This window comes from Hevea brasiliensis, chromosome 18 (assembly GCF_030052815.1).
Source record: "Hevea brasiliensis isolate MT/VB/25A 57/8 chromosome 18, ASM3005281v1, whole genome shotgun sequence".
NCBI classification, from domain to species: Eukaryota; Viridiplantae; Streptophyta; class Magnoliopsida; order Malpighiales; family Euphorbiaceae; genus Hevea; species Hevea brasiliensis.
In genome coordinates, this window is record NC_079510.1 from 35,458,604 (window position 1) to 35,469,517 (window position 10,914).

At 33.3% G+C, this 10,914-nt stretch overlaps 1 protein-coding gene across 1 annotated transcript; it reads right to left on the reverse strand.

Annotated features, from left to right (window-relative positions):
- Positions 1-4,893: 4,893 nt before the first annotated feature.
- Positions 4,894-9,135, reverse strand: LOC110657570 (formate dehydrogenase, mitochondrial). Its single transcript, XM_021814812.2, has 6 exons — positions 8,861-9,135; positions 7,471-7,642; positions 6,414-6,954; positions 5,970-6,094; positions 5,363-5,475; positions 4,894-5,261 (listed from the first exon to the last, which is right to left on the reverse strand). Exons 1-6 carry the CDS (start codon positions 9,110-9,112, stop codon positions 5,148-5,150), a joined length of 1,317 nt encoding a protein of 438 aa, XP_021670504.2. The 5' UTR covers positions 9,113-9,135; the 3' UTR covers positions 4,894-5,147.
- Between the last annotated feature and the right edge of the window lie 1,779 nt (positions 9,136-10,914).

Sequence of the window (10,914 nt, forward strand, 5' to 3'; positions counted from 1 at the left end):
GACCATATACTGCGCCATCATGTCGATGGTTCTCTGCAACCTAGCTAGAGTAGCTGCCATTGGGTCCATGGGACCCTGTGCCATAAAAGACTGATCCTGAACTGTTGGCAGCTGCTCTTCTACTTGAGCAGCTCTAGGCCTCCTACCCCGCCTCCTCGGGGCAGGCGTCTCACCCTGTGCTGACACCTCGTCAGGCACATCTGGTTCTGGTGCAGTGGTAGCTCTCCTGCTTCTACGCATTTTCCTGAAATTCAGCAGCACTAGCCCACAAAATTCAAAACTACACATTACACAGCTCTATAGACTCATATTTACACACAATATATATGAAGCAGAAACTAGAAGCAAAGATGATAATGCAAGACGAATGTGGACCCTATTTTCCGCATGTGACTCCTAGTAGACTCTTTCCAACACTTAAACAATTTTTCCCTATGAATCTAGAGCCTAAGCTCTGATACCACATTTGTCATGACCCAACCTATGGGCCGGACCGGCACTAGGACCTGGACCAGCCTAAAGCCTCCGAGGCCCGTAGTAAGCCTAACTATTCATTAACCCAACTCTAAGGCCCATTTGGGCCCAATTTCAAGAAATCAACCGGACAAAGTCCGGCCATGAAATGGACCTTTCAACGGGGAGTTTTTGACTCACCCAACCTGTAAACACAATAAATACTCAATTGGGGAGCTCAGCTCACCCTCCACAAACTCATATCAACATAAAAATATATGGGAGCTCAGCTCCCTCATCCAGTCCATCAAACATGCATGAAATATTAAGTTTACAGGTCCAAAATAATAATTTATATTACAGACCCAAATCAAATAAACATTTCTAGCACATGCGAAAATTCTAGAAATTTATAGAATTACACAAACATGAATAACTAACCTGCGAGGGAGAAAACAGGTTAACCTCAAAAATATCCTCCTGTGGCCTAGAAAAATATTGAACAGGAGTGAGCGTTCGACTCAGAGAGTAAAATATCAATTTTAACCATAATCTCTATAACTATCTAAAACTAATGCACCCTGTAACGTGAAATGCAACATCAGCAATAAATTCACATCATAACAGCAAAAAGGTAATTTGGAGCACTCACACACCCAGTAATATCAATCATAATATATATGGGAGCTGATCCCCTATACAGCTCTCTTAAATCCAACCTGTGCCAGCGAAGAACTCAGCTCGGACTTCCACTTAATAACCAAATCGGGGTCCCAGCGAAGAACTCAAGCCGTGTCTACTCCGAAGGACTAGGTCCCAGCAAAGATCTCAAGCCGTGTCTACCCGTCCTATCCATAGTCCACACCACATCACACGCACGCTAACGCACGCACACTGCTCCAAATTACCACAACAACATCCATGGCACTTTAACAGTTATGAATGCAACATAAATCGTGCCTAAAGTTTAACTACATAGATATATACATATAAGTGATGCATGGGCATACTTGAACATATAATAATATCGAAATTACAATTAAAATTAATATTTTACTCACAGACTTGACAACGGTCACTGTGGCGGCTGGGCGAAGGAAGAAGGCTGTCCTGGCTCACCTGACAATTACATTACAATCATTTAATAAATTTGACTCAATACAAATCAAGAAAAGACCAAATACGTCCTAAGTCGTGCCGAAAATCCGGCAGAGTCTCCTCTATACCTAGGACCTACCCAACCTGCAAAATGGCTCAAAACACACTTCTATATTCACAATCCATATATCCACAATTCAATCACATCACACAGCCCCTCCTGGGCCCATCAAATCAGTCATCCATCACAATATATAAAATTTCAATTTAGTCCTTATAATTGATCATTTTTGCAAAAACTACCCAAATAAGCTCTAAAAATTCTAAAACTTTACCCCGCTGTCCTTAGCAATATTACTAGACTATTGCAAAAAGAATCATAATTTTCTGAGCTACCACGAATATTTTATAAATTTTTAATCCTATTTAAGCACTAGAAAATTATGAAAAAACTAGGTTTGGGTTTACCTTTGCCGATTCCGACTTCGAGAACGTGCTCGAGATGTCTGACAATGGTGGGGTAGCCAAAACCTCTATCTAATTCGGAGACTTTTTCGGTAGCGGGTCTGTTTAGCCGGAAATTCACAGACCCAGACAACTGTCGAATTTCCGCGAATTGAGGATACCTACACGAAGCCCACAACACGGGGGTTAGTATAAAATTTTTACGAAATTTTCTAAGCTCATTTAATGCTCGGAAAAACACTGCGAAGTTTCATGGGACCCACCGAAAAACGGTATCGAAAAAATTCGAATATGTCGCCGCGAAGCTCTTGACGAGTGGAGCGCTCTGGTACTCTCGATTTTCTCGTGGGGTTCACGGTTTGCGAGAAATCTAGCCCAAAAATCGAAAAGGGGTAAAACTTCCCGGGCAAAAATTAGACAAACCGCTGAATAGATTTCGGTGTTCTTGGTGTCTATGGAAAGCTCTCGATGAGTAGATGAGTTTAGACACAAGACCCGGTCCGATTGATGGCCGGATCGGCCGGGAAGAAGAAGCGGCGCACTTGCACGTCGCGTTGCTTCGGGCGCCGTTTTCTGGTGTTCCAGGCGGCGGCCGTGGCCGGGCAGTGAGGATGGCGCCGCGGTGGGGTGGCAGGAGAGGCGGCGGTGCGGCAAGGGGAGGAGGGAGGAGAGAGAAAACGGGAGAGGAAGAGAGGAGGGTCGGGACGTGTGCGGGGAGAAGAAGGAAGAAAAAGGTAAGGTCGGTCCGATTCGATCGGTTCGATCCGGTCCGGTTCGATCCGGCCGGTTCGATTCAGGATACAAAATTTTAAATTTTTACTTCGCCTTGAGACCAAAAACGAGGTTCAAAAATTTCGAAAAAATTCTAAAAAACTCAGAAAAATTTGTAGACTCCAAATATATTTTTAGTTTTATCACGTGGTCTTTAAATAAATTTTTAAAAATCATCAAAGTTTATATTTTTGGAAAATCGAACCCGATTTTTAAAATCTGAAAAATCTCAAATAATTTCTTAAAATTTAAATAAAATTAAAATATCAATAATACTCATAAAATAATAAAAATTTAAAATTTTGGGGTGTTACAAAAAGCTATTAATTATTTAAAAAAAATAATTTTGTAATTATAAAAATCAAAATCACAAAATTCATGTTCAAACCCCTTGTCCAAGATAAATTTGGAACATTTTTAGAATATAAATTATTAATAAAAATATATTTTATGCAAGTTTTTAATTAAAATATGTAAATTTAAATGTGTTCAATTGTTCTTGATATTTCTTGATTTGTTAGGTTTGTTTATTCAATGAAATTATCTGGGTTTATTCGGGATTTGAGAATTTGAGTTTGCTTATTTAATTAGGGATTTTCTAGGTTGGTTTGGGGTTTGAGGCATTCTTTAGGATTTGAGGATTTTTTTTTCAATTTGATATAATTAATTTTTAAAATATAGAAATATATTTTTATTATTTAAATATTAATAATTTTTATTTTATTATTTTTTTAAGATATTAGATTTAGTTAAGTTAAAAATTAATAAATTTATAATAATTTGGCCATAAAATTTAAATTGGGCGCAAATGAACATTGTAAGGCTAATTTCAACTTTATTCTATTTTTAAAGTGAAGGAAAAGTGCAAAAATTCCAAATCTTCGTTGTGTAACAGTTACAGGAGCAAAGAACGTAATTTTTCTCCTCAAATTCTCTCTCCTTTTTTTCTCTCTCTCTTCTTCTCTCCCTTGTGTGGGCTTTTCTCACTGGGACAGCCACGGATGAGCATTTTCAAATTATATATAAAACTAGCATATTGCTTATGCCGGATAATTTATAATTTTTATTTATAATTTAATTTTTAATTATATTTTAAATAAAAATGATTTATTATTATTAAATTAATTTTTTATTAATTTTTTATTAAATTTTTATCAATTATAATAATAATTTTTTAATTAATGTATGATATAATTAATTAAAATACTTATTTAATTTTTTTATGTATATATTAATAATAGTTTTCATGATTAATTTATTTAAAATATAATAAACTTATTTTTTAAAAAATATAATTTAAATTTTATAAAATTTTTATATTTTATCTCATAATTTTAAACAAATTGATATTTATTTTTTTAGATTATCGCAAAGTTTATTAGGTTAATAATAAGTTAAATTTCTATTATATTTTATTTTTATAACTTCTGATGTAAAATATACTCTGTATCTCTCAAATTTTTTAATAAAAATAATAAAAAATATAATAATATAATAAAAATATTTATTAAATATATAAAATAATTTAAATTTGATAAAATTATATAATTATTTTTATTATTTTAAAATACCAAACATTTTATCCTTTTAATATATTAAAAAAATAAAATATTTTGAAATACTATTTTTATTTAATAATATTAATATTATTCTAAAAAATATTTCAAATTATAAAAAAGCATTAAAGTAATGCAAAAAGAAAGAATAAATAATTTATCACTTGTAATGCGGCATGGTAGGCTTTTGAAAGAGTGTAATTTTAGCACTTGTAAGCGCCTATAATGTCACATGTAAAGCCCTTTTATTAGAATACTAAGTGGCAATCTCTTAAAGGAGTTTAGCATATATATATATATATATATATATATATATATATATATATATATATATTTAAATGCTAATAAAAATCATTTTATCCTAATACACATCTAAATTTGATCTAGATCTAACAATGAATATTATTCATCAAACTTAAATCATTTTCAAACTCCTTTCAAAATTGATTATATATTTCAGTCTCTAATAACTAGACTTGTTACCGTCCCTGCTCCCAAATCACAAACCAGATTGCAATTTCAGCATCAAGATTCAATCTACATTCCTAAGTGACCAAAGAGATCCCAAAAGTTCAAATTAATGGAATTAACACGTCCAAACACACACCAGTTATGACCAAAGGAGGGGGGAATTTTTATCACACATAATCAGATGCTGATATACACAGATCACAAAGTTGCAGATGGATTATAACCATCCTAAGTTCACTCCATACAGCATAGTCATTGTTTTCTCATGGAAAACTGGGAACCTCTACGAAGGTAAATTATTCTGGGACCTTGAAAATTACACTTTTAGACAACTCACAGATATTGACTTGCTATTTTGCCTTCCTTGACAATGTAATTCTGTAGAGGAAATTCTTCTCCCTTGAAGTATCGATCAAGCATGTCCTTCACTCCAGCTGCATATCGCAACTGCACAAATTCAATTCAATTTGAGTCCAAATAGAACTAATGAAGTGAAGACAGTTAATGGCAAAAGAAGATGAGGATAAAACTGGAAGAGGGACATGTACCTGTGCATCAATGGTGGTTCCAGAAATATGAGGGGTCATAGCTTGATTTGGCATATAACGCCATGGATGGTCCTTCGGTGCTGGTTGTGGGTACCAGACATCCCCACTATAACCTGCAATTATCAACAAGAAAAAAAATCACCACACATCATTATTGAAGCTGTCAATTGATATCACAATAAAAGATGCAAATCCAGAACTTATTAAGCAGCAACAACTATTTATTCTCAAGGCATGTTTAATAGTTCGGCCAGGCCAAAAAAGGCCTTGCTCAGACCAAGTGCCAAAAATTTTTTTAAAAATTAAAAAATATTTATACAAAAATTATTAAATATTAAATTATATATACATCTCATTTGAGTTGGACCCTAGCCTATAATCAAGCCCGTGAATCTTCTAACAACTAACAATCCATATAGTTCATGTCGATTTGCCCTGTATAATTTCTTGTGGAGACCCAGAAAAATTTAAATGATAGGTAACAACATTCAGATAGGGTAGCACGCACGAAGAAAACAGGTTTCAACAATATCAACCATTCCAGTTACAAAGAAAATGAGAGAAAACACATTTTTAGCAATTAAGTTTCAGCTAACTATTTTGTTACCTCCAATCTGTCCGCTAGAGCAAGCATCGACAACTGCTTGTGTATCCATAATTGCTCCTCGAGCATTATTAACAATGAGCACACCTTTCTTCATTTTTGCAATCTTATCTTTGTTAAACAATCCCCTGAACCGCAAAGAAAAATGTAAGTGCTCAATAAAATTGATACAACATATTAATTACAAAAGCCTATTTAAGCGATCTGAAGACACAATGTTATTCACAAAGTTGATTTTGTACTAATTATAATACTCTATTCAAGCTATGCGAAGAAAAGAAAAATAGCTGTTAAGAGTTTTATGACCTCCAAATGGCCAAATAGTAATTGGACATGTAATCTTTACATGTATATACTTGGCTTAAGGAAAGCGGCTAAACGAAAGCCCTTAGCATAAGTGAAAAAGGAAAACATATAATTGGGGAAAAGTAATCAAAACTTATATACCTTGTCTGCTCTGTAAGAGGTGTGTTGATGACAACTATGTCACATTTGGGAAGCATTGCATCGAGATCCTCTTCAAATTTTGCCCCAGTTTGATTCTCCAATTCAGGGTCCATCTTAAGTCGATCATGATAGAGGAGATTACAATTGAAAGGTTTCAACCGTTGGAGCAAAAGCCTACCAATGCGTCCAGCACCAACAGTTCCAACAGTCTTTCCTTCCAGATCATAGGCTCTGTAAGCAATACCTGCTACATTCCACTCCCCAGTAATAACTTGATGATATCCAGGTAAGAAATTCCGGACAAGAATAAGAATTCTCATGAGCTCATCTTCTGCAACTGAGACAACATTGCTTCCTGTGACCTCTGCAACAGTTAACCCAGCCGCAGCTGCTGCCTTCAAATCTATATGATCAGACCCAACTCCAGCTGTCAGAAGCAGTTGCAAGTTTTTGGCCCTTTTGATCCTTTCTTCCGTAACATAGGCAGGGTGGAAGGGTGTACTTATGAGGACATGGAGATCAGGGATATGCTTTTCAAGTTCTGTGACATGGAAAAAAGAAAGTGGAAGATGAAAATAAAAATGATGTTAAAGTTAGTTAAATTAAATAATTAATAAATTATAAGTTAATGAATTCCACTTATTTTAACCTTTTCAAAATCTACTATTTTCCATGAACAAGTTTTAGGTTGTAGCTATGCTTAGTTGGCTGCTCCCTAATGTGTTAGTTGAGAACCAATGAACAACTGAATTGATGATTATACCTTATATCAGTGAATGTTTATTCTCTATTCTCCAATAAATGGAGGAAAATTAACTAAAGAAAAAAGTTAAAATTTTCATTCTACAGCAAACAAAATTCATATTTAATGACAGTGCATTGATGGTTTTTTATATTTGCAGCCTCTTGAATGCATCACCATTTCAAGGTCACAAGAATCTTGCTTTGCATGAACGAAATCAAAAATGAAGGCATCCATGTAAACGCCTGTTTTATGTCCTATGCATGTGTAGTACACTACGTGAAGGTTAATAGCGGTACAAATTAATACACTTACCACAGTTTGGTCCTTCTTTGTCATCGGTGACAATGTATTGGTGGCCCTGTGATTCCAACCACTCACGTATGCCTAAAGCTCCCTCTGCACACCCCAAGAAATTAGGATTCTTTGCAGCGTACTCATTGGCCTTGTAGAAAACCCCTACAATCTTTTTGCTCCCTGCAGAAGCCTATGTACACACAAGCCATACCAGGAAAATTTCAGATTATACATATGTAAGCCAAAACAAAGATTCATTCATTCACCATTTTCGTTTTGTTTCTGACTTCATATTTATTTATTTATTTTATTATTTGAGCATATTTTATACCATAAAATCAGACCATTAACCAATAATTCAGTGATCTAATTAGACGGAGGTCAGTTTTGAACCGAACCAGTCTAATTCACAACTAAAACTGGGCCAAAAACAATCAAAATTGTTTTGATTAAAATTGACAATGAATCGGACTAGACCAGAACTATCCGAATTGGGTTAGTTCAAATCAAAATTCTTATATTTTAAAAAAATTGAAAATAAATTTCACTTGCAATCCTGATATTCCAGTTTCAATACCCTAGATCTTAAACCCCAACTGTCTGACCAATCTGGCCCAATGAACAACACTCCTATACGAATTAATTTAAACACAGTAAATAAAAATTAAAATCAATCCCTGTAGACAAATTTTTTTTTTTTTAATTTGACGTTTAACAATAATGAATCAAATATATTGGCTAATGTGGACCCCAACAACTCACTAACTAGCAATCTCAAATAAGCTGAAATTTCAGGACTCTGCCAACGCCGTCGATTAAAAGTTAGGTGGGGACCACACTACAAAGGCGTTCGGTGATAACCGACAAGTCAGAATGGAGTGGCATATGGGCACAACGTCACGTGAAAATGTCTCACTATCCACTTTTATTTTGCCAAACGTTATCGCCGTTAAACACGAAACAATATTTTAATAAAAGATAAATAATTAAATAAAAATAAATTCTATATGTTTATAATTATTCATTTTTATTTTTTTTCTATATAAATAGTTAATAAATATTTTTTAAATTTATTTTTTAAAAAATAATTACAAATATATAAGGCTCACTTTTGCCAATCTTTTATTGAATTATAATTAGTCGCCGTTAACGCTTTGGTTTTGACGTCACCAACGTATCCAGTAATCAGTAAAGCCATACAAGACTCAATCCAGACCGTTGAATTGAAGACAATAAAATTTCCAAAAATTTTGACCATCGCAAGGCAACAGAGTTTATGATCAGCGCGAGCTAATTACACTGCGATCAGTGATCATAGCTATGAGATCGTGGTTTTTACTCAGCATATAATCTACAAATTAAATTAAAAATTAAAAGAAGACGAAGAAGTAATGGTGGATTTGCTTACATGTAAGCATCTAGCAAAAGCTGAAGAGCCAGAAATCCCAGAAGATGAAGCGAAAGAGCGAATTGCAGAGGTAGCAGCAAGCTTCATCGCCATTTTTCGAGCTGGAGAGCTACAGTTGAATTGAAGGAAACAAAATGAAGAACAAATTGAGGCGTAATTTGGATGGAAAAGAGAAATGACGTGTCTTCTTGTGTAAAAAATCTCCACTGGAAAGTGTTTATATAGGCCGGACACCAGAGTCCATGACGTCATGACGCGGGCAACCTTTTTTTTTGGACGTCCGTTCGCTTTGTTAATCTATTAAAAGCCATTAGATAAGCATTGGGCTTAATTGAGAAAGGATAAAATTATGTGAACACTTGCTTATAACATTTTCTTTTACAGCATCACTAGCAAAAAAATCATTTCCAATTAAAGAATTTAATTTAATTTTTATATAATTATATTTTTTATGTTATTTTTTTAAATAATATTTTTAATTAAAAAATTAATTTTTTATTTATTGACAAATTAGTTGTCATATAAGTTATGAAGTCCACGCGATGTTGGGTATCATTTTTTAAAAATAAAATTATTATCTATAATTTATTGCAAAATTATTTATTTTTTTATTTTTTATATTAGTAAAATACATTCATTTATAGTATGTCAGCAAAAAATTATAATATTATGATTTTATAAACTAATAGGGCAAAGTAAACAATTATGGATAATTTTTTAATAAAAGAAAATTTTGTCTCAACTCCCATATTGATTCAGTGTAATTGTGGTATTTTTTTTTTATACATTTTTTTCCTTTAGAGGTAATCTATTATGATCGAGATAAATGTAATAATTTAATAGCTAAAAGCTATTAAAATTACATAAAATTTCAAAAATAGATATTTCAATAAAAAAAAATATTAAAGATAGAATTAAAAAGGGTTGGACCGATTGAAATAAGAAGGAAAAGAGGAGAAAATACCAAATAAAAATTTTATAATATTGTTATTAAAATTTTAACTCAAAATTGAGTGTTAGTATTATTGTGCATTGCGAAAACATGTAAACTATAAAGAAATAAAACAAACATATAAAATATCAATATTTATGTGGTTCATATAATATTCTCACTTTACGTAGTCCGTATGTCCACTGTTCCGACGGCTAATGTCTGCTCCGGAAAGTCAAAATGTCTGGAACTACACTTTGGTGATAGTAAACATGCATAAAATGATGAAATAAATAAAAAGAAAATACAAGAAAAATTAAGAAAAAATAAAAGAGAGAAAACGAAACTAGGTTAAACAAGCCGGCACCGTAGCGATGGATGACCGCATCGGAAAGTTACGGCTAAGGCAATTGCCGACCCCAGGACCACGAGAAACCCTCGGAATTAAATTTCGAGACATAAATAAAGGCTTATTGAGGTATATTAACATTAAAAATGTCAAAGAAAAATTAATGAATTAGTACAAAGAAAAATGAAAAATTGAGAAACTGACAAAAATCGGTGTTACCGAAAAATCGAAAATACAACCCGAAGAGGGACATTTTGGTCAATTGACACCAAAAGTTGCCTTTTGACCTCAATGTCTATTAAAAATAAGTGGTATTACACTTTGAAAAAGTCATAAAAAATAAAAATATGGTACATTATATGAATAGTGAAAGAATTAAGGTAAATGTACAATTTGTGAAACTTTGAATAATTAAACATTAAAAATTTCTTAAGTGCTCCACTAATTCAGATTGGGACACCTATAAAAGCCACCTAGCACAGCAGATAATCCTCTTCAACCTCAAGAACAAGAACCAACTGAAATTCCTCCATTAAAGTTCCACCATGGCCGAAACCTCCACACATCATGCAACCTTGATTTAGGTCTCCTTTCCACTTGGTTTCTTCATTAAAGCTTGCACACTCAACTAGAGGAAGCATTTGGGAGCAAAAAGGGAAGCATTTGATGAAGTTTGATCAAGTACAAATAAAGGTTAGTGCTAGTTTTCTTATCTTCCTTAATTAAACTTTGTATTAAGGTTGAAACAAATTGAATGGTTAAAAAAAAAAGTGA

What these genes read in the sequence shown, in the direction of transcription:
- LOC110657570 (XM_021814812.2), bottom strand. Translation starts at nt 9,112, where the DNA reads ATGACGTCATGGACTCTGGTGTCCGGCCTATATAAACACTTTCCAGTG. An exon ending in CTTTTGCTAGATGCTTACAT is followed by an intron (nt 7,643 to 8,860) that starts GTAAGCAAATCC and finishes GTGTGTACATAG; the next exon opens with GCTTCTGCAGGGAGCAAAAA. An exon ending in CCTCTTACAGAGCAGACAAG is followed by an intron (nt 6,095 to 6,413) that starts GTATATAAGTTT and finishes TTTGCGGTTCAG; the next exon opens with GGGATTGTTTAACAAAGATA.